The sequence below is a fragment of the Macaca nemestrina genome, chromosome 7, assembly GCF_043159975.1.
Source record: "Macaca nemestrina isolate mMacNem1 chromosome 7, mMacNem.hap1, whole genome shotgun sequence".
NCBI classification, from domain to species: domain Eukaryota; kingdom Metazoa; phylum Chordata; class Mammalia; order Primates; family Cercopithecidae; genus Macaca; species Macaca nemestrina.
In genome coordinates, this window is record NC_092131.1 from 33,173,134 (window position 1) to 33,195,152 (window position 22,019).

Here is a 22,019-nt window from a genome sequence, read left to right on the forward strand (position 1 = left end):
GAGGCATATTTTTCTGTATTGAAAATACGAAAGTATTTGTCTCTAATAAAAAAAAAAAAAATTAGTTGGGCATGGTGGCACATACTTGTTATCCCAGCTACTCAGGAGGCTGAGGCAGGAGAATCAATTGAACCTGGGGGGCAGGGGTTGCAGTGAGCCCAGATCGCGCCACTGCACTCCAGCCTGGTGACAGAGCAAAACTTCGTCTCAAGAAAAAAAAAAAAAAAAAAAAAAAGAGTGAGCATATCTAACTACCCTCAGCTCATAATAGGGCTAATAGGTCAACAGAATAATAATTCATGCTATTGCACTGGAAAAGGAATTAAAAGAAATTTAAAAATGTGTAAGCAGAAACTCAGTTGTATGTAAGAGAACCCAATTCCCTGAGATAAAGAGAAAGAGCTGGAGTCCTTTAAAAATTAACTGCCTGTTTTCTGTGGCTAGTGAGCCTTATCTCTCCTCCTTTCCCAGGCATTGTAAATACCGTTTCTCTAGCTGTGCGGCTGCAAGGTAACTAGACAGATAAACTCAAGTCATAAAACATGTTTTTCCTTGAAAAGAAAGAAATGATGGTAATGCATGTCTCAATTAATTGTCTTTCTCACTTCTATAATATGCTTCCCCCTGCACAGATCCCGCCCCGCCGCCCCACAAAATGCTTAAAAGGTAACTTAACTCTTTGTTCAGGGCTCAGTCCTTTGGATGTTAATCCAACTGGTCCAGTGCACCTAAATAATAAATATCTTCCTGAACTCCATCGGTCTCTCTGATTCCTTAAAAATCCCGCTACATTTCGTGTAATGAACTGGCAACAAGAGAAAGCTGGTTGAAGAAAGGCAGAGGAATTGTGTCTTATAAGAATTAGAATCGAGGGGCTCCATAATCATCTGGCATCCGTTCGATGTTGTATCTGACCAGGAAAAAAAATTAACACTGGTAAGAAAGATGGGAAGAGAACCCATTTAAAAACCCAGCCTTTACAGACTGCAATACTCTCACCCCCGCTCTGAATCCTTTTTGTCAGTGGGAACAATTTAGGGGAGCATCATAATGAATGATTCACAGCAAAATGCTGACTATAATACAATATGATTATTTTTTCAAAGTCACACAAGTCAGCAAGAGGTGAACTGAGGATCTGAGATCAGTAAGTCCAACTTCTTAGTCCATAGATTTCCTACCACATTGTGCTCTCCCCAAGCTGAAAAGCTGGAAAATAAGTCTGAGGACTGACATAAAATAGCCAAGAAGGATAATAGCTTTTTTTTTTTTTTTTAAATAAGCTTTCCATTTCTCAGATGAGGTGTTAATAAAAAAAAAATCTTCCAAAATAGGTATTTCTGGCCAAAAAGATTAGCTTGATTTAAATTACCGCTTTTGTTTAAAACAATACATCTATTTCTTCCAGTAATCTTATTCTAACAATTTAAATGTTTGCCTCATTCCTTAAATCCTCTCTCTTTTGCCCTAGCTCTTGCTTTGTCTCATTTTTTCAAACATAACTATGTAAACATTTGACACAATTTCTTTCAAATCCTTTATAACCTTATCACTTGTCCTCATTTTCAATTGATATCAATTATATATTTCTATTCCCTTCCCCAAAAGAAATCTCTCACCTGTGGTTAGAAATGTACATAATAGGAACTCCAGGAATCTTACGGATTCTTCTTTTAAGATCCCGGTCAACTGTGGCCACAATGTAACACTTATGCTGTAAGAGACATGGAGTGATGTTCACACTGAGGTCATTGAGCACGCTTAGTGACTACTGGATAATGGCACAACCACTGACTAATCTAAGAATAGTTCATTTTCACAGTAAGTAGCGAAGGGCAGGCTGTAACAATTTGTTGAGTAGCTACTATGATCTAGGAGCTCTTAATCTTGTTATATAAAATAAACAAGTTGCCTGGGCTGAATGCAGCATTAAGAATCTTGAGGAGGAGAAGGTTGAAAAGCATTCACAAGCTGCAAACTGTTTTCTGCTCATAAATGAAAGGGACTTTCACGCTTGGGGCAGACAATTCTTTAGTTTTGGGAAAATGCTCCGAGGAACTCCATGGAGATAAAAAGTGCCTTAATTTGGAGGCCATAGCTCCCTCCTTTCCCTAGATCTTGGGGCTTGGGTGTGCTCTGGGCCTACTGATGTTAGAGGTAGGCTACCCCCGAAACAGGAAGCCTAAATAGGATTTTCAGGGCCTGAAACTAGAGCCTAGCAGTTATAAAAGCAGTAACATTTAGCTGTCAGGTGAAAGCTATTTTGTAGGAAGCTTCATTTCTGTCATGTCTGACTCTCCTACTGAGTTTTATATAAAGTGGCAGAGTGGTGTCAGCTGTGCTGTGGGAAATACTGGCCCCACCTATGGGTTGAAGTGACTAAAGGGATGGCTCTGTGGTCAGCAGATGAAGATTATCATCAGCAAAGAGAGGCCCTTATAAAAGCACTCAGTAGCAGAAGTCCTTGTGGTGCTTAATGAAGGAATTAAAAACGTACTTATTCTAGGGTATGTGTGAAATAGCACCTTGGGAGATTCTCAGACATAACTAGGAAGCACTTTTGGATTAGGCATCATGAAGAGAAACAAAATTCCTACATCAAAAGTAAATGGGTTCCACATTAACTCACTTAAAATCATTTTACAGAGATTTGTGAGATAAAGAATCAGTTAAATGTCCCAAATCACATAGCCAGTAAATGCAGGTGCTGAGATGTGAAACCCATGTCTCCTCCCCAAGCCTGTGCTCTTTCCATTATGGTTAGAGTATACATTTTCAATCCACTTTCTCAAGTAAATGAAGACACCTATACTTTTTATGAAGGAATGCTATGCCATTTTTTTTTTAAACCACAATGTATATTCCTAGATGCTTTACTGACCATGAACATTCAGGAGACAATAGTTTACATTGTTTTTTTAAAGCACAAAGTAAACAGTTGTGAACTGATAATACCTGAGTTACTCTCTGTACTAAGCAGTCATCTGCATAAGTCCCTTTGTGTGTACATGGTAATCGTTCAAATCTTGGATCCTTGGCGATCCTGTAGGTGGATTAAAGAAAACGTTCAATCAACTGGATAACTTTCTGAGTTTTAATCAGTGCAATAAAAGTAACATGATCTACGCAGAGATTTTAAGGCACTACTCTCCTGAACTTTATCCTCTCACTGGAAAGACAATTCACGGGGCAGGGAATGAAGGCTTCCTGCCTGACAGCTGGTGTGCTTTCAATCATTTAATCATCACAAAATTCTGAGTTATTATATATCTATTCTACAGACGAGGAAGCAGGCTTAGAGAGATTAAATTACTTTATTCAAAGCTATACAGCTGGGAAAAGCCAGGATTCAAAAACAAAACCCATTTTAACCTAACCATTACACTTTTAAGAAGCTGTCTTACACACAAATGAACAAGAATATAGGCACAAGGATGATCCCTCAGCAGTTTACAGTAAGTGAAAAAAATCAAAATATCCATTAGAAAGGTAAAAGTTAAACATATTTTGGTGCCCTTATCCTATTAAAAAAAAAATGAGGTACAGCTGTACGTACCAATGTGGAAGGACCTACGCTAAATTGTTGAATAAACAAAGCAGGGCATACGCATGCGCATATATATATAAAATTTAATTAATAAAATACAAATCCTTCTTTCCAATACTCTTTATCTAGATTTGCATTTGCACAGAAAAAGGTCTGGAAAAATATATTAACCTTTCTTAGTTGTCACTCTTGGAGTATTAGAATGGACAAAGTATGAATGTAGAGGCAGACTTTTACCTTTTACTATATGTATATGCTTATATTGTTTGCCATAAATCATTCAAACATGTATTATTTCCATACATATTTGAAAAAGAAAAACCCCAACTCTGTGTGACTCCGAGAGCCATGCTCTTTCTATTAACAATGATGATGAGTTACCGAAATGAAGAAAAATACAAGACAGCACATATGTATCAAGTACAACACAAATACTCCTCCATATTGCAGTAGTTCAGTGCTAGGTCAATGTGGGTTGGGAATATTTAGAAAAAAATGACATAGGGGTGAAATAAGATTAAAGAATGTGCCAAGCAATGTGAGGGTACCAAATAGGACACCAGACAACTGTAAAATGGTTTCTTGGTGTTTGGGGAAGAGTAAACACATCTTTCTGGCAGGGGGAAGAGTGTTTGTGGAGAGAAGAATGAAATGGGGCTAGAAAGAGTCTCCAGTGCTAGGCTGAGAAGTGTGATGACACAGGTAATGAGAAGTCATTAAAGATTTCTGGGGGACAAAGTGGTAAGAACAAAGCTCTGTCTTGGAAAAACTAAGCAGGCTGTGCTGGGGAGGATATGCTAGAGGGAGGATGGACTGGTTGCTGACAAACTAGGTGGGCAACAGACTAGACTATGCTCTTTCGGTTATCTCTTTACTCCTGAAATCACTTGTCTCCTCTCTACTAGCTCTTTCCCAGAAACATACTAACATGCTGTCGTATATTCTCTGTCTTAAAAAAAGAAAAATAATCTTTTTACCTATACCCCCCTCCAGCTAACACCCCATTTCTGCATCTCTTGACAGCCAAACTTAGTGTTTCCATTTGGTGCCTCTATTTTCTCCCCTCTCATTCCTTGTTTTTATTGTTTTAAAAATTGCTAGGCTGGGTGTGGAGGATCATGACTATAATCCCAGCACTCTGGGAGGCCAAAGCAGGAAGATCACTTGAGACCAGGAGTTTGAGACCAGCTGGGCAACATAGTGAGACCCTATCTCTACCAAAAAAAATTTTTTTTTCCCAGAGATGGAGTCTCACTCTGTCACCCAGACTGGAGTGCAGTGGCACGATCCTAGCTCACTGCAACCTCTGCCTCCCAGGTTCAAGCGATTCTCCCGCTTCAGCCTCCTGAGTAGCTGGGATTATGGGCATGTTAGCCAAGCTGGTCTGGAACTCCCGACCTCAGATGATCTGCCTACCTCAGCCTCCCAAAGTGCTGGGATTACAGGCGTGAGCCACCATGTCCAGCCTTTTTGAGATAGAGTCTTGCTCTGTTGCCTAGGCTGGAGTGCAGTGGCATGATCTTGGCTCACTGCAGCCTCTGCCTCCTAGGCTCAAGCAATTCTCCTGCCTCAGCATCCCTAGTAGCTGGGATTATAGGTGCCTGCCACTATGCCCAGCTAATTTTTGTGTTTTTAGCAGAGATGAGGTTTCACCACATTGGTCAGGCTGGTCTTGAACTCCTAGTCTCAGGTGATCCGCCCACCACAGCCTTCCTAAGTGCCAGGATTACAGGCATGAACCACCATGCCCGGCCTCTACCAAGCAAATTTTTAAAAAATTAGCCATGCAAAAGGAAAAAAAAAAATTCAGACATGCATAGTGGTATGCACCTGTAGTCCCAGCTACTTGGGAAGCCGAAGCAGGAGGATCACTTGAGCCAGAGAGGTTAAGGCTGTAGTGAGCTGTGTGATAGCATCACTGCACTCCAGCCTGGGTGACAGAGTGAGAATGTGTTTTTAAAAAAAAAAAAAAAAAAAAAAGCATATACACATATCTATAAACAATGCAGAATTGGTTTGCATGCTTTTAGACTTTAGATAAATGGTGTACTCCACATATGTTCTTGCCTTTTTAAAATTTTTTTTTAATTTTTTTAAGAGACTGCAGTCTTGTTGTCTAGGCTGGCTTGAAATTCCCAGGCTCAGGTGATCCTTCTGCCTCAGCTTCCCAAGTAACTGGAACTAGAGGTGTGTGTAACAGTGCTCAGCATTGCTCTTTTTCTTTTTTTTAAGACAGGGTCTCGCTGTCTCCCAGGCTAGAGTGCAGTGGTATGATCTCAAACCTCCCTGGCTCAAACAATCCTTCTACCTCAGCCTCCCAAGTAGCTAGGAATACAAGTACCTGCCACCATGCCTAGCTAATTTGAAAATGTTTCATAGACATTGGGTCTCACTATGTTGCCCAGGCTGGTCTCAAATTCCTGGGCTCAAAGAATCCTCCCGCTTCGGGCTCCCAATACTGCTGGGATTACAGGAGTGAGCCACAGTGCCTGACTGCTGCTTTTTTTTATATATTTTATATTGTTTTTGAGATTTATCCATATTGACACATAACTCTAGTTCACTCATCTTCACTCTTGTATAGTATTTTATTAACAAGCATTCCACAGCTTACCTATTCTTTTCTTTCTTTTTTAAAGAGACAAGGTCTCACTTTGTTTTTGGGGCTGGAGTGGAGTGGTGTGATCATAGCTCACTGCAACCTCGAACTCCTGGGCTCAAGCAATTCTCTTGGCTCAACCGCCACAGTAGCTATGACTACAGGCATATGCCACCACGCCTGGCTAATTTTTTAAAATTTGTAGAGCCAGGGTCTCATTATGTTGGCCAGGCTGGTCTTAAACTCCTGGGCTCAACCAATCCTCCCCACTTGGCCTCACAAAGTGTTGGGATTATACATCAGCCTCTGTACCCAGTCCTATTTTTTTTTTTTTTTTTTTTGAGACAGAGTCTTGCTCTGTAGCCCAGGCTGGAGTACAGTGGCACGACCTTGGCTCACTGAAACCTCCGCCTCCTGGGTTCAAATGATTCTCCTGCCTCAGCCTCCAGAGTAGCTGGGATTATAGGCGCCCGCCACTATGCCTGGCTAATTTTTGTATTTTAGTAGAGATAGGGTTTCACCATGTTCAGGATCACTCCTGATCTCAAATGATCTGCCTGCCTCGGCCTCCCAAAGTGCTGGGATTACAGGCATGAGCCACCATGCCTGGCCATCCTTTATTTTCTTAATGGCTTAAGAAAAGTCATTTCTTTTGGCTGCCTGCAATTTTTTGCTATTACATACATAAAAAGATGCCAATATTTGACTCCAATAGTAGGTGAACTTCTCTATAGCAATCTTTTTTTCTTTTCTTTTCTTTTTTTACCAGAACCCATAGCATTAGATTTTATCTAGCATACAGTATGCACACATATACATATACACACATATAACAGCAAAAAAATTTTGTGACGTAGTACCCAATTTTTTCTACATATTCATACTAATATTTTATAATTTCTTTTTGTTTTTTTGAGACAGAGTCTCAAAGTGCAGTGGTACCATCTCAGCTCACTGCTACCTCTGCCTCCTGGGCTCAAGCAATCTTCCCACCTCAGCCTCCCGAGTAGCTGAGACTACAGGTGTGTGCCACCACGCCTGGTTAATTTTTTTACTTTTTGTAGAGACAGGGTTTCACCATGATGCCCAGGCTGGACTGGAAATCCTGGGCTCAAACAATCTGTTCGCCTCAGCCTCCCAAGGTGTTGGGATTACAGTCATGAGCCACCATGCCCAGCCTATAGTTTCTTCTATTACACTAAAAAATATACTCAGGGGTCGGGCGTGGTGGCTTATGCCTATAATCCCAGCACTTTGAGAGGCCAAGGTGGGAGGATCACTTGAGCCCACAACTTTAAGACTAGTCTGGGCAACATGGTGAGACCTCATCTCTACCGAAATTTAAAAAAACTGGCCATGTAAGGTGTTGCATGCCTGTAGTCCCAGCTACTTGAGGGTGCTGAGGCAGGACGACTGCTTAAGCCCAGGAGGTCGAGGCTGCAGTGAGCCCTGATTGTGCCACTGCACTCCAACCTGGGTGACAGAGCAATACTTTGCTTCAAAAACAAAACAAAACAAAAACAAAACAAAACAAACACAAAAAAACCCCCAAACCCACCATGCATCGTGATCCTTTAAACTAATATAATTACCTACAGACTGTGATCTCCAGGTTAAAAGACTGTGTTGTTAAGAGTATGAACAACCTGGATTTTACCAGATATTGTCAAATTGCTCTCCAAAGTGATGACCAATTTATTATACCCTTAGTAGTTAAGTATGAGAATTTCTATTGCTTCACAGCCTTAACTATTCTCGGCATTGTCAAGCTTATTAAAAAATTTTAGCCAATCTAATGGGCATTAAATGACAACTCATTGTGAATTTAAGAATTGTGTTTTTCTTATGGATGTGAAGTTCTTTATGCATTTTGAAAATAAGCCCTTTGTTGATTATGTATGTCTGTTTACTTTGTTAATGATAAGTTTTGCTATACACAAATATTCAATCTCATTAAGATACTCTTTTTTTTTTTTTTTTTTTTTTTTGAGACAGTTTTGCTCTTGTTGCCCAGGCTGGAGTGCAATGGCACAATCTAGGCTCATGCAACCTCCGCCTACTGGGTTCAAGCGATTCTCCTGCTTCAGCCTCCCCAGTAGCTGGGATTACAGGCACCCGCCACCACGACCGACTAATTTTGTATTTTTAGAAGAGATAGGGTTTCTCCATGTTGGTCAGGCTGGTCTCAAACTCCTGACCTCAGGTGATCCGCCTGCCTCGGCCTCCCAAAGTACTGGGATTACAGGCCACTGAACATGGCCAAGATATTCTCTGTATTTTCTATTAAAAGTTTAGATACTTACTCTAACTGGAACTGATTTTTGTGTGAGAGAAAGACCAAAACAACTTCCCCAAAAATGATAGTTTTACACGATTTTCACTTAAACTAACTGGCCAAGAAATCTTTAAACAGCAAACAGATGAATCTTCAGTATACCAATCTAGAACAGATCTAGTCTACCTCCTTCCTACCTTAGAGCCACTCGATACTTCTGCCCCAATTTCTCAATTTCAGCCATTACACAGTCAGTTATACAAGGGATACCTGCCAGGGAAAAAAATTCACATTAAGGACAGAACTTGTAAAGAAATTATCCCTGAATTATATCCCAGCTCAGAGTTTTAAAGACGCAGGACACGGCCGGGCGCGGTGGCTCACGCCTGTAATCCCAGCACTTTGGGAGGCCGAGGCGGGTGGATCACGAGGTCAGGAGATTGAGACCATCCTGGCTAACACGGTAAAACCCCATCTCTACTAAAAATGCAAAAAATTAGCCGGGCGTGGCGGCGGGCGCCTGTAGTCCCAACTACTTGGGAGGCTGAGGCAGGAGAATGGCATGAACCCTGGAGGCGGAGCTTGCAGTGAGCCGAGATCGCGCCAGTGCACTCCAGCCTGGGCGACGGAGCGAGACTCCGTCTCAAAAAAAAAAAAAAAGAAATCCCTAAGAAACTAAGACTGTCCCAACCCCAAATAGCAGATTCCCTGTTATAAACATATCTGGGGAAAAAAAAACTAAGCTGAACTCCATCATTATTTTTATATTAATGTAAGTTTCTGATGGGAAAAAAATTATTTATTTTAATTTTATTTTTTTGAGACAGAGTCTTGCTCTGTTGTCCAGGTTGGAGTGCAGTGGCACGATCTCAGCTTACTGCAGCCTCAACCTCCTGGGTTCTAGTGATCCTCCTGGGTTCTAATGATCCTCCCACCTCAGCCTCCCAAGTAGCTAGGACCACAGGTACACACCACTATGACCAGCTAATTAAAAAAAAACCTTTTTTTTTTTTTTTTTTGTAGAGATGGGGCTTTGCCATGTTGCCCAGGCTGTCTTGAACTCCTGGGATTAATCACTCCTCCTGTCTTGGGCTCCCAAGGTGCTGGGATTACAGGCATGAGCTACTGTGCCTGGCTTAGATGAAATCAAATTTAAATGTGAACCACAAGAAGCCATGAAATAGCCAGATAATGTAAATCTGATCACATAAAAAGAAAGCCATATAATAAGTTAAAAAAAAAATCATCCCTATTTTAGAAGTGAGGAACCTGAGACACAAAGAAGTTAACTAAATAGATAGCAAATGGTAAAGCCAACATTTGAACTGAGTCTGTTGGGCCAAAGACTGGGAAGAGTGGCACCTAGAAGAGTGGCAAAGATTAAACAGATGAAAATACCCAATATTGGCCAGGCATAGTGGCTCACGTCTATAATCCCAGCACTTTGGGAGGCTGAGGCAGGCAGATCACCTGAGGTCAGGAGTTCGAGACCAGCCTGGCCAACACAGTGAAACCCATCTCTACTAAAAATAAAAAAAATAGCTGGGCATGGTGTTGGGCACCTGTAATCCCAGTTACTTGGGAGGCTGAGGCAGGAGAATCAGTTGAACCCAGGAGATGGAGGTTGCAATGAGCCAAGATCATGCCATTGCACTCTAGCCTGAGTGTCAAGAGCGAAACTCCATCTCAAAAAAAAAAAAAAGAAAAGAAAAAAGAAAATACCCAATATTGAGGAAACAAGTATTCTCATGCTAAGTTTGTAGGTATATACATTAGTATAACTATTTGAGGGCAAATTTGCAATACCTATTAAAAATACACAAATCCCTTGATATATAATACAGCTTCTAGACAATGTATCCTAAAGAAATACACTCTTATGGAGACATATTCATAAGGATATTTACTATAGACTTGTTAATTGGGTAGAACCTGGAAATAATCCAAATACCTAATAAGATACTGGGTTTAAAAAATTATGTATTTAAACAATAGAATAGTATGTAACTTTACACTTGATCTTAGCCAAAAGGCTGAGAAGCGATTATAGTATGTAACTTTATTCATTTTTTATTTTGTTTTGAGAGGAAGTCTCAAGTCTCGTTTTGTTGCCCAGGCTGGAGTCCAGTGGCGTGATCTCTGCCTCCCAGGTTCAAGCGATTCTCCTGCCTCAGCCTCCCGAGTAGCTGGGATTACAGGCGCCCTCCACCATGCCCAATTAATTTTTGTAGTTTTAGTAGAGATGGGGTTTCACCGTGTTGGTCAGGCTGGTTTTGAACTCCTGACCTGAAGCAATCCACCTGCCTTGAACTCCCAAAATGCTGGGATTATAGGCGTGAGCCATTGTGCCCGGCCATATGTGACTCTAAAAAAGAATTCCTGGCCAACATGGCAAAACCCCATCTCTACTAAAAATATAAAAATTAGGGCTGGGCACAGTGGCTCACGTCTGTAATCCCAGCACTTTGGAAGGCTGAGGCGAGCGGGTCACCTGAGGTCAGGAGTTCGAGGCCAGTCTGGTCAACATGGTGAAACCCCGTCTCTACTAAAAATACAAAATGGCGGCGCATGCCTGTAATCCCAGCTACTTGGGAAGCTGAGGCAGGAGAATCACTTGAAGCCTGGAGGCAGAGGTTGCAGTGAGCCGAGATTGCGCCACTGCACTCCAGCCCGGGTGACAGAGTGAGGCTCTGCCACAAAAAATAAATAAATAAATAAATAAATTAGGTGGGTGTGGTGGTACACACCTGCAATCCCAGCTAGTGGGAGGCTGAGGCATGAGAATTGCTTGAATCCGGGAAGCAGAGGCTGTAGTGAGCTGAGATCACACCACTGTACTCCAGCCTGGGTGACAGAGTTAAGACCCTGTCTTTAAAAAAAAAAAAAAAAACCTTGAGCAACATGATTGATACCTTGTTTCTGCAAAACATAAATAAATAAAATAGCCAGGCATAAAATAGGCATAGTGGCTCTTTCCAGTCTCAGCTACTTGGGAGACTGTGGCTGGAGGATCACTTGAGACCTGGAGGTTGAGGCTGCCGTGAGCTATTGGCTCAGACCAGTGTATTCCAGCCTGGTTGACAGAGCAAGACCCCGACTCAAAATAAAAGAATGAGGCCCATTTATGTATACATGCCATGGAAAAATATTCAAAATATATAGTTCAATGTAAGCAGCAAGTAGAAATGATTAAAATGTGATCTATCCATATAGTGGAATGTTATTCAGTAATAAAAAGAAATGAAGCACTGATACAAGCTGTAATATAAATGATCCTTGAAAATAGTATGCTAAATGAAAGAGGACCAAATATTTTAAGATTCTATTTTTATTAAATGTCCAGAATAGGGAAATTTATAGCAACAGAAAGTAGATTAGTGGTTGCCTAGAAATAGAGAGAATGGTGAGGGTTGCAGGGTGATGGCTAAGGGTCTCCAGGTTTCTTCCTGGGATAATGGAAGTTCTAAAATTGACTATGGTGATGGATGATGCACAACTAGAAATCACTGAACTGTACACTTTAAAGGGATGAACTGTATAGTTGTAAAGGGAATCATTATATTTCAGTAAATCTGTTTTATAAAGAAAAAAATAATATATGATTCATTTTCTTTTTTGAGATGGAGTTTCGCTCTTGCTGCCTGGGCTGCAGTGCAATGGTACGATCTTGGCTCACTGAAATTTCTGCCTCTGGGGTTCAAGTAATTTTCCTGCATCAGCCTCCTGAGTAGCTGGAATTATAGGGGCCTGCCACCATGCCTGGCTAATTTTTTTTGGAGTAGAGAGAGAGTTTTGCCATGTTGGCCACGCTGGTCTTGAACTCCAGACCTCAGGTAGTCCGCGTGCCTCGGCCTCCCAAAGTGCTGGGATTACAGGCCATTTTCATCAATAAATAAAATTAACCCTCCCTCTCCCACAGTTATTTATGACTTTTTGTAATTGTCCCTTTGAGGAAATGCATTATAAGCAACTTTCTTCCTCCACTCCGTTTTGAGACAGGTTCTTTTTCTGTCACCCAGGCTGGAGGGCAGTGACATGGACATGGCTCAGTGCAGCCTCGACCTCCCAGGCTCAAGTGATCCTCCCACCTCAGCCTCCCAAGCAGCTGGGACCATAGACATGCTTCACTACGCTCAGCTAATTTTTGTGGTTTCTTTTGGTAGAGACAGGGTTTTGCCATGTTGCCCAGGCTGGTCTCAAACTTCTGGGCTCAAGCGATCCACCCACCTTGGCCTCCCAAAGTGGTGGGATTACAGGCATGAGCCACTATGCCTGGCCTGATTTTAAAAAAAAGTTTTTTTGTACAGATGCGGTCACACCATGTTGCCTGGGCTGGTCTTGAACTCCTGAGTTCAAGCCCAGAATTCCTCCCACCTCGGCCTCCCAACCTGCAGGGACTACAGGTGTGAAGGATCTTGCCCATCCCAACTTTCTTTTCTTCTTCTTCTTCTTCTTTTTTTTTTTTTTTAAAGACAGGGTCTCACTCTGTTGACTGGGCTGGAGTGTAGTGGCATAATCACAATTCACTGTAGCCTCGGCCTCCCAGGCTCAAGTGATCCTCCCACCTCAACATCTGTAGCTAGGACCACAGGTGCATGCCACCATGCCTGGCTTTCTTTTTTTTTTTTTTTTTTGAGACAGAGTCTCGCTCTGTCACCCAGGCTGGAGTGCAGTGGCACGATCTCAGCTCACTGAGGCCTCTGCCTCCCAGGTTCCAGCAATTCTCCTACCTCAGCCTCCCAGGTAGCTGGAATTATAGGCACATGCCACTGTGCCTGGCTGATTTTTGTATTTTTAGTATAGGTGGCGTTTCACCATGTTGGCCAGACTGGTCTCGAACTCCTGATCTCAGGTGATCTGCCTGCCTCGGCTTCCCAAAGTGCTAGGATTACAGGTGTGAGCCACCACACTTGGCCTCCTGGCTAATTTTTAAATTTTGTGTAGACATGGGGTCTTGCTATGTTGCCCAGGCTTCAACTTTAATTTTTTATGCTAGAATTTTTTAGAAGTACATTAATATTGGCCAGGTGTGGTGGCTCATGCCTATAATCCCCGCACTTTGGGAGGCCGAGGTGGGCAGAATGCTTGAGCTCAGGAGTTCGATACCAGCCTGGCCAACATAGAGAAACTCCGTCTCTACTTTACACAAAAATTAGCTGGGTGTGGCAGCACACACCTATAATCCCGGCTACTCGGGAGGCTGAGGCAGGAGAATCACTTGAACCTGGGAGGCAGAGGTTGCAGTGAGCAGAGATCACGCCACTGTACTCCAGCCTAGGCCACAGAGTGAAACTTCGTCTCAAAATATATGTATATATTTTAATACTGAGATCATGAAAAAAGGCAATGTGTTCTTTAAGAGGACCAATTTCAGAGCCATGTAGCAGTGAAGTAAGCAAAGGCTTGCAACTGAAGTCGGGAAGCGGGCTCAGGAAAACCACTATAAGGAAAGGGAAAGTAACAGCCTCAGGATTCACAAGCAGAAGAGAAAGCTGATGGGAAACAAATTATCCTTCCTTGTTGGGACTATAAAGTGGAAATGGAAGAGACCAGGAACTATGAAAAGATCAAAAAGGCCTTTTCAAGGTAAGAGGAAGATAAAGGCCTTCCTTTAAGTATAAGGGCAAGCAAGGCCAGGCACAGTGGCTCACGCCTGCAATCCCAACACTTTGGGAGGCCAAGGTGGGTGTACCAGCCTGACCAATATGGTGAAACCCATCTCTACTAAAAATACAAAAATTAGATAGGCATGGTGGCATGTCCTAGCTACTCGGGTGGCTGAGGCAGGAGAATTGCTTGAACCTGGGAGGCAGACGTCGCAGTGAGCTGAGATCATGCCACTGCACTCCAGCCTGGGTGACAGAGCGAGACTGTCTCAAAAAAAAAAAAGAGTATACATATTTAAAGAAAGCCTAACCATAAGACTAAAGCGATCCTGACGAAAGCTCTAACAGTCACCATCTAGATATTACTGGTGGAGGTATAGAGTCAAGGAAGCAATTCACCAAGGAAGCAAAGGGCCATGCTTTGACCCTCTATCCGTTTCATTGATAAGTAGGTCACAGCACTCCTGGAAAAGCAGCTCAATTAGAAATACCATGGGAAATACAAAGAGACTACCAAGTTTAGTGTCTTCCCCCATACAGGGTTACCCAAGCCTCATTCTTACAGGCCTGGTAGCACCTCAACTTTAGATTATTTCTAAAAGATTTATTTAAAAAGTATATGTATACAGCTTTAAAAAATAATACAGAAAGGCCTATATGAAAAAACAACGGTCCCCTGACCATTCCTACCCAATCAATTCTGATCTGTAGAGAAGACTATTTTATTCCATTAGCTCCATTTTTTTCTCATCTGGTGGCTACCTTCACATCTTAATATATATAGCTAATAAATGTATGCAGCCATTCTCTTTTTTGTTTTTTAGACGGAGTCTCTCTCCGTCGCCAGGCTGGAGTGCAGTGGTGTGATCTCGGCTTACTGCAACCTCCACCTCCCAGGTTCTAGCAATTCTTCTGCCTCAGCCTCCCAAGTAGCTGGGACTACAGGCACGCACAACCACATCCAGCTGATATTTGTATTTTTAGGAAAGATGAGGTTTCACCTTGTTGGCCAGGATGGTCTCGATCTCGACTTCACGATCCACCTGCTTTGGCCTCCCAAAGTGCTGGCATTACAGGCGTGAGCTACCGCGAGTGCTAGGATTACAGATGTGAGCCACTGCGCCTGGCGGGAGCCATTCTTAACTAATTTTAGGCATCTAAAGAATCTGCTTTCATACCTCCTTCACACATTCCTTACCCCCATCTTCTCACCTTGCTCATTATAATAAATCAGTAAACAACATGTACATTTCTATCACTCTGTAACTGTTGTTCATTATATAGTAGCCTTTAAAACTTAAAAAGGGAGGTACAAATTTTTCCCTTTGATTTCAATAATTTTTCCTCTACGGCAAAGTTTAAGTCTAATTTTCATTTGTACCTCTAACCGGGTGACTAAAAAATATATAAATATAAACCTGCTACAAATGGGACAGATCTTACTATGATAGGCCTCATACATGGCCTTAGTTTTCTTTTTCCTCTTCATGGTAGTGAAGGAAGATCATTTAAAGGAGGGGATATATAAATACACAAGGGAAATCAATTAATGGTAAATTACATACCTAGGTATAAATAAACTACCTCAGATCCTCTGTACTACAAATAAATACCAAACTGAATCAACTTAGGAATTGACCATCTATCTAACTTCTAGGGCTGTGATCATAAATGGCAGAATATCGTATTTAGTGTTTCAACACTGGGGCAAAAGGGACAACATATCCTTGTTAACATAAAAGAATACAGATACTAAAAAACAGATCTTTCATTTATCCAGAATTTTAAAATCTAGAATTCGAAAACAGAAAATTCCCCTATGTTCAAAATTGATGTCCATAATGATACTCGAAGCATTCTAAGTGTTTTCTGAATTGTGAAAGTTTAATTTTTTCCAGTCGAGTTTGCATTATACTTCAATTCATTAAACATGGTCATTGCTATGGTGACCACTATAAATTAAATGGCCAGCAATTCAGTTAATAAGAACCCCATCTCCCTCTTTTCTTTCTTTTTTTTTTGAGACAGAGTCTCGCTTTGTCATCTAGGCTGGAATGCAGTGGCACAATCTCGGCTCACTGCAAGCTCCGCTTCCCGGGTTCACGCCATTCTCCTGCCTCTGCCTCCTGAGTAGCTGGGACTACAGGCGCCCGCCACCGCGCCCGGCTAATTTTTTTTGTATTTTTAGTAGAGACGGGGTTTCACCGTGTTAGCCAGGATGGTCTCAATCTCCTGACCTCGTGATCTGCCCGCCTCGGCCTCCCAAAGTGCTGGGATTACAGGCATGAGCCACCGCGCCCAGCCTCTCCCTCTTTTCATGTATTTGTATAAATATAATTATTCTGTACAAATGTCACGGAAACATAAAAGTATGATACTCACACTTGGCATACAGACAGTCCATCATTGACTGCACTAAGTCCAGTTTGGCTTTTATGGAAAAGTTGATAAAGTTGGTATCAACGAGGATGTGGTAAGGTGGGCCCAGCTGTGTATTATATTGGAAAAATAAGCAGGAAGGGTGTTGGGGACTGAAGGAAAAAGAAAACAAGAACAAAGTAAAACTTACATTGATACCCTAGTATTAACAAAAAACAAAATAGAACTCTCTGCTTGGGACTGTTTGCTGTAAACTCTTTTGTACATGTTTATTGGAAATAAACTAAAAGGAAGGCAACGAAGAAAGTAACATCATTATCTTAATCTCAGCTCCCCTGGCAACTTTTGTCACCAACTTTTAAAAAGCAATTATCAAAAACAAACAAACAAAAAAAGCAATTATCCATTCCAGCTCTTCCTCTAGCAAGAGTAGAGTCGCCATGGGCACAGGGAGGTAGAATACAGGTATGATTAGAATGATACTCCAACACATTTGTCATTCTTATAGGATTCTAAAACTGTTGTTATGGAATGTGATAGAGAACAGTTTGTCTAGCGTTAGGATTATACACTACAGCAGGACCTGTATCACACCTAGCCCAAGTTGTCTGGGTTGAATATGACAGTGATTCCAAATGCTAGGCCATGGACCAGTATCTACCTGTGATGATATATCCATTACCAATCCAGGGCAAAATTAGAAAAACAAGGAAAATGTGGTAAAGTTTTCATAAAGTTAAATGTATTTACTCAAAAGGAATGAAATACCTTTATATCTTTATATAAAGGTTTTATATCTCTATATACATATCTTTATTCTGAAAATATATTTTAAATATCTTTTGGTGATACAGTCTCTCTTTTATGAAATGCTAGTGTGTTAAACAACGGCAATTATGTCTCTTAAAAGATCCCTGGCAAAGAAAAAGTTGATAATCCTCGATAATATCTCCTGGATTTTAGGGGAAATTTTACTGCTCCATAAAATCCAAAAACCTTCAAACCACTGGAATTGATACATGCTCATCAATATCACTTTCATCTACATAGTTGTGGTAGACTTACTAACAAATAAGTTAGCAAACCAGCTCAGGGAAAGCCTGGATTTCTAAGTGGTCTATGGTTTTAAAGGAGAACTTCAAATGTTTGATTACTCACACTTCTCTTTCCTTTAACGCACTGGGATCCTTCTTTTCTTTCTTTTTAGGTTTTAATCTATCCTTTTCTTTACTAGGAAGAAAAAAGTAAATTATATCCAAGGGAGAAGAAAAACCACAGCAGTTAAAATCTCAAAAATCTAAAGTTCCATTTTTTTTGGTCTACAGAAGAAATCCTACTTTGTGACTTCTTCATGTTAATATCAGCATACTCTTTCTGAGCAAATAACCAGTGCAAAGTACAGTACCTGGAAGTATCAGAATTAATCAGTAATGCCAATAACGCATAAGAATTGTTAATGAGTAAATAAAAGCTGATTATACTATATTTCTTTCTTACAATCTCTCATATCAAGGATCAAAATCCACTTCCAAGCAATGGGTAAAAGGGTGACAGTTATCTTCTGAAGATCCAGATGCTTTAACAGTAGGGGGAAAGTATTATCCCATATGCTTCTTATAAAGGGCCAAAATGTAAAAACACATATACAGAACTTAACCCCTAACTAGAAATTATTATTAATGGAGTGTCACTCCTAAAAATTACACAATACATCCACACTAAAGGCTGAGAAGAATAATTCTGAAGGTTTTAACGACCACTCTCTTATTCTGAGACTTTTTTTTGTATTTTTAGTGGAGACGGGGTTTCACCATGTTGGCCAGGCTGCTTTCGAACTCCTCACCTCAGGTAATCCATTCGCCTCAGCCGCGCAAAGTGCTGGGATTACAGGCGTGAGCCACTGCGCCTGGCTTTCTGAGACTCTTAAACTCATTGAAGATCAGTCTTTATTTAATAGCTATGCTTATTCTACACTTAAGTAGGGACACTGCTTTGATCCTCTTCATACTAGGGAATATCGCTTCACTTTCTTCTTCCACAGTGATTTGGATTCTTATATTAGTAAGACTTATAAAATGGAGATATCTTGGAGTTTTCCCATTTTCTCTGACAAAAAATATTTGAGTACCAGGCACTGGAGACACAAGACAAACACGGTCTCTCACCTTGCCATCTTTCAAGAAGAAACACTCCCCCCGCCCCACCCCAGGGGAATGTAGTAGTGTAATGGTAAAAACATAAAGAGAATTATACGGACTTCACCGAACTGACATGAGGTTTAAATGCGATATGGCAGACAAAGCATATAACGGTAGAAAAAGGGAACACTTAAATTAAACACTTAAATGTTTAATTCCCATAGCCTTTCCCAGTGTGAGCGCTCAGCAGCTAAATTACTGTTAAACACTGGTTATCTCATGTTATATAAATCGAAGATACAATATTATAAGGAAAAAACAAAATAGTAACAAAAATTTTTACTACTTATCCTCTCTAGACTCTTATTAGACTATCCTTGGGCAGTTAATTCCAGATACTCACAGCCTCTGATCTCTGAGACTAAGCATTCGCTTCATGGTCGCATACTTCCTTGTTTTCTTTTGCTTCCCCTTGAAACAGAAATTTTAGAATTAAAAGAGTTGGAAACATATGGCATCTTTTAAAGTCTCTTCTTTTCTCTTGTCCATTGCCTTCCCTTCTTGCCTCAAATACCCAGACCCTCTTCCCCACTCTGTAAAGCATAACAGGCACCGCTCGGAGAAGTTTAAGAGCTAAGACCAGAATGAAAATATGCAAGGACAATGTGTCAGAAATTTGGCCACGGTCTGACTCCCTCCTTCTCCACCCGAAAAGTGGCCTGATAACATCCCTTCTTGGACCCTCTTCTCTCACCATGGTCACGCCACACTCCTGGTTCTTCCGTAATCACCAACGGCGCAATACTTCTACGTCATTCACATACTGCTTCCGGCAAAGGATAGCCCGGAAGCGGAAGCTCCTTGGGGAAACGGCAAACCCCCGAGCCGGTTCCCAGGCCGGGTGGAGACCAACTCTGGGGTCTCTTGGTGGGAGGGTGGAGAGCCCGTCTTCTGCTGAGTGCTGCTGCCCCCTCCCAGGAGACCAGAGCTGGAACTTCATCGCGCTGCAACCCCCGGCTCGGGTAACGTTTCTCTGCAGCCCTAGGCAGAGCCCAGAAGACCTGCCTTCACCAGAGTTCCAGAGAGAGGGAGGGAGGACAAGGGTAGGGGGGTCAGACTCCAGGTTTGCCCAGTAGTTTGGGGGAACACATTCTCCTCACCCTGCGGCGTTGGGGCATCCGGTGTCTACGGTCCAACCCTGAGGCTGTGGTTCCTACTTGGTTTTCCTAGCCGATATGGTGCTTTGTGCAGCTAGGTGGATGATACTCCTCGAGTACATACCGTGTACTCGTCTCAGTGAAAAGAGAAGTGAAGCAGTGTTTGAGGGCTTAGACTTATCGCTAGAGAATTGGGGCATTAGCTTGCATGTTACTGCTTACCCAAGCCAGGAAAATGGTGAGAAACAATGGACATTTATTGTGAAGCCTTGGTGTGTCATCCTTAAATAAAAAGGGAGAATTTGTGAGAACAAGGAGGAAAAAGTAGCTTTTTTCTTTGAGTACCTGCTATGTATTCCAGTGGTTCTTAACCTTTTGGAGATAACTTATTTCTTGAAAGTTTGTGGAAAGCCAGGAACAATTCTTTAAAAAATGGGCACACATACAGTTTGTAATACACTTTTTATGAGATTCGTGGACTCTGAAGCCCATCTGTGGACCCTTTGGATGTCTGTGAACTTTAGATTAAAACCGTCATCCTGTATACCGTACTTGGCACTTTATTCATATTGCCTTCTTTGACCATCTCAATAACATAAATACTCTCGTTTTTCATATGGGGAAACTGAGCCACAGACTTTATTCAGGGATCTGAGTCTCTTGATTCCATAGTCTATACCTTTATTTATTTATTTATTTTTTACACTTTGTCTTCCATTCTCCGGCTACTGAGCAAGCTGGGAATGGAATGGGTACCTCTGTCATACTTTTCTTATTGCATGATGCTGTCCTAGAATTGGAAGTGAAAAATGTTATCAGGTTTTTTTCAAAAAAGGTGACCGTTGTATAACCCTTATGATGAAACACGGTTTGTTGTTTAACACGAACTTTGGAGTCTGACTGATGGGGTTAAAATCCTTGCTCTGCCTAATAACTTGTCATGACATTGGGTTAGTTAATCTATCTGCGTCTCAGTTTCTTTATCTGTAAAATGGAGATAATCATAATAGCACTCTTTTACTGGGATGTTTTCAGGACTTATATTTATTCATAGTAAACATGCGAGGTCCCTAGAAGAGTGTAAACCAGACTACCCAGAGTGTTTTCTGTTGTTACCATTGTGTGTCTTCCAACTTGAGGATATGTGGCAGGGTTGGAACTTTATGCCTATGTTATGTTATGTTATGTTATGTTATGTTATGTTATGTTATTTTTGAGATGGAGTCTCCCTCTGCTGCCCAGGTTGGAGTGCGGTGGCGCTATCTCGGCTCACAGCAACCTCCACCTCCCAGGTTCAAGCAATTCTCCTGCCTCAGCCTCCCGAATAGCCAGGACTGCAGGTGTGTGTGTGCCACCACACCTTGCTAATTTTTGTATTTTTAGTAGAGATGGGGTTTCACCATGTTGGCCAGGCTGGTTTCAAACTCCTGACCTCAGGTGACCCACCCACCTGGGCCTCCCAAAGTGCTGGGATTACAGACGTGAGCCACCGTGCCCAGCCCCATTTTTTTTTTTTTTTTTTGAGACGGAGTTTCGCTCTTGTTGCCCAGGCTAGAGTGCAATGGCGTGATCTCGGCTCACCACAACCTCCACCTTCCGGGTTTAAGTGATTCTCCTGCCTCAGCCTCCCGAGTAGCTGGGATTACAGATGTGTGCCAACACACCCGGCTTATTTTGTATTTTTAGTAGAGATGGGGTTTCTCCATGTTAGTCAGGCTGGTCTCAAACTCCCGACCTCAGGTGATCCGTCCACCTTGGACTCCCAAAGTGCTGGGATTACAGGCTTGAGCCACTGCACCCGGCACCAGCCCCATTTTATTTTAACATAGTTGCACTGGAACTTGAATGTGTTCATAAACCTCAAAAACCTTATTAAGTTTTCAGGTCCTGGGATGCTCAATCGCATGGTGATTTCTTCTCTTGATTTGGGCGTAAACTGTTTTTCTGCTTCTCCTTTCTCTTTCAGACACACATTCATTTAGATAGCTTGATAGTTTACATATCTGTGGGCTCGGAATTTTTGATGTAGAAATAGTAGCTACAGATACTGTATGTGCCTTCTGCTTTACCCTATTTGTGGTTACTAGAAGTTCCTAATCTTTCTGGAGCAGGTTGTCTCTGTCAAGCTGTCATTCATGTGTAGAGCTAATAGCAACCAGTTTTTTTATGTATCTCTTGGTGGTTAGACAATAAGCTTTTTATTGTCTAAAAGCTAAAATAACATGGTCAGTTATTCTTCTTAAACATTTGACTGATTAGTATTATATATAGGTTCTGAGGGAAAATTACATATCATTAAATAGTAATTTGCACTTAAA

At 41.6% G+C, this 22,019-nt stretch overlaps 1 protein-coding gene and 1 pseudogene across 2 annotated transcripts; both read right to left on the bottom strand.

The window, feature by feature from the left end:
* Positions 1-205: 205 nt before the first annotated feature.
* On the bottom strand, positions 206-19,392 carry LOC105495793 (FCF1 rRNA-processing protein). 2 transcript variants are annotated; one of them, XM_011765580.2, is made up of 8 exons: positions 19,299-19,392; positions 18,948-19,015; positions 17,565-17,636; positions 16,410-16,558; positions 8,619-8,691; positions 2,956-3,043; positions 1,620-1,714; positions 206-910 (listed from the first exon to the last, which is right to left on the bottom strand). In XM_011765580.2, exons 1-8 carry the CDS (start codon positions 19,299-19,301, stop codon positions 862-864), a joined length of 597 nt encoding a protein of 198 aa, XP_011763882.1. In that variant the 5' UTR covers positions 19,302-19,392; the 3' UTR covers positions 206-861. The 2 variants fall into 2 exon arrangements, with proteins under 2 accessions (XP_011763882.1, XP_070955946.1); XM_071099845.1 differs by lacking the exon at positions 19,299-19,392 and having other exon boundaries at positions 18,948-19,282.
* On the bottom strand, positions 10,320-10,466 carry LOC112429198 (U2 spliceosomal RNA; annotated as a pseudogene).
* Positions 19,393-22,019: the final 2,627 nt, after the last annotated feature.

Coding starts and splice junctions, on each gene's coding strand:
- LOC105495793 (XM_011765580.2), bottom strand. Junction 16,559..17,564: donor GCGTTAAAGGAAAGAGAAGT/GTGAGTAATCAA, acceptor TTTTTCCTTCAG/TCCCCAACACCCTTCCTGCT. Junction 911..1,619: donor ATGTACATTTCTAACCACAG/GTGAGAGATTTC, acceptor TTTCCTGGTCAG/ATACAACATCGAACGGATGC.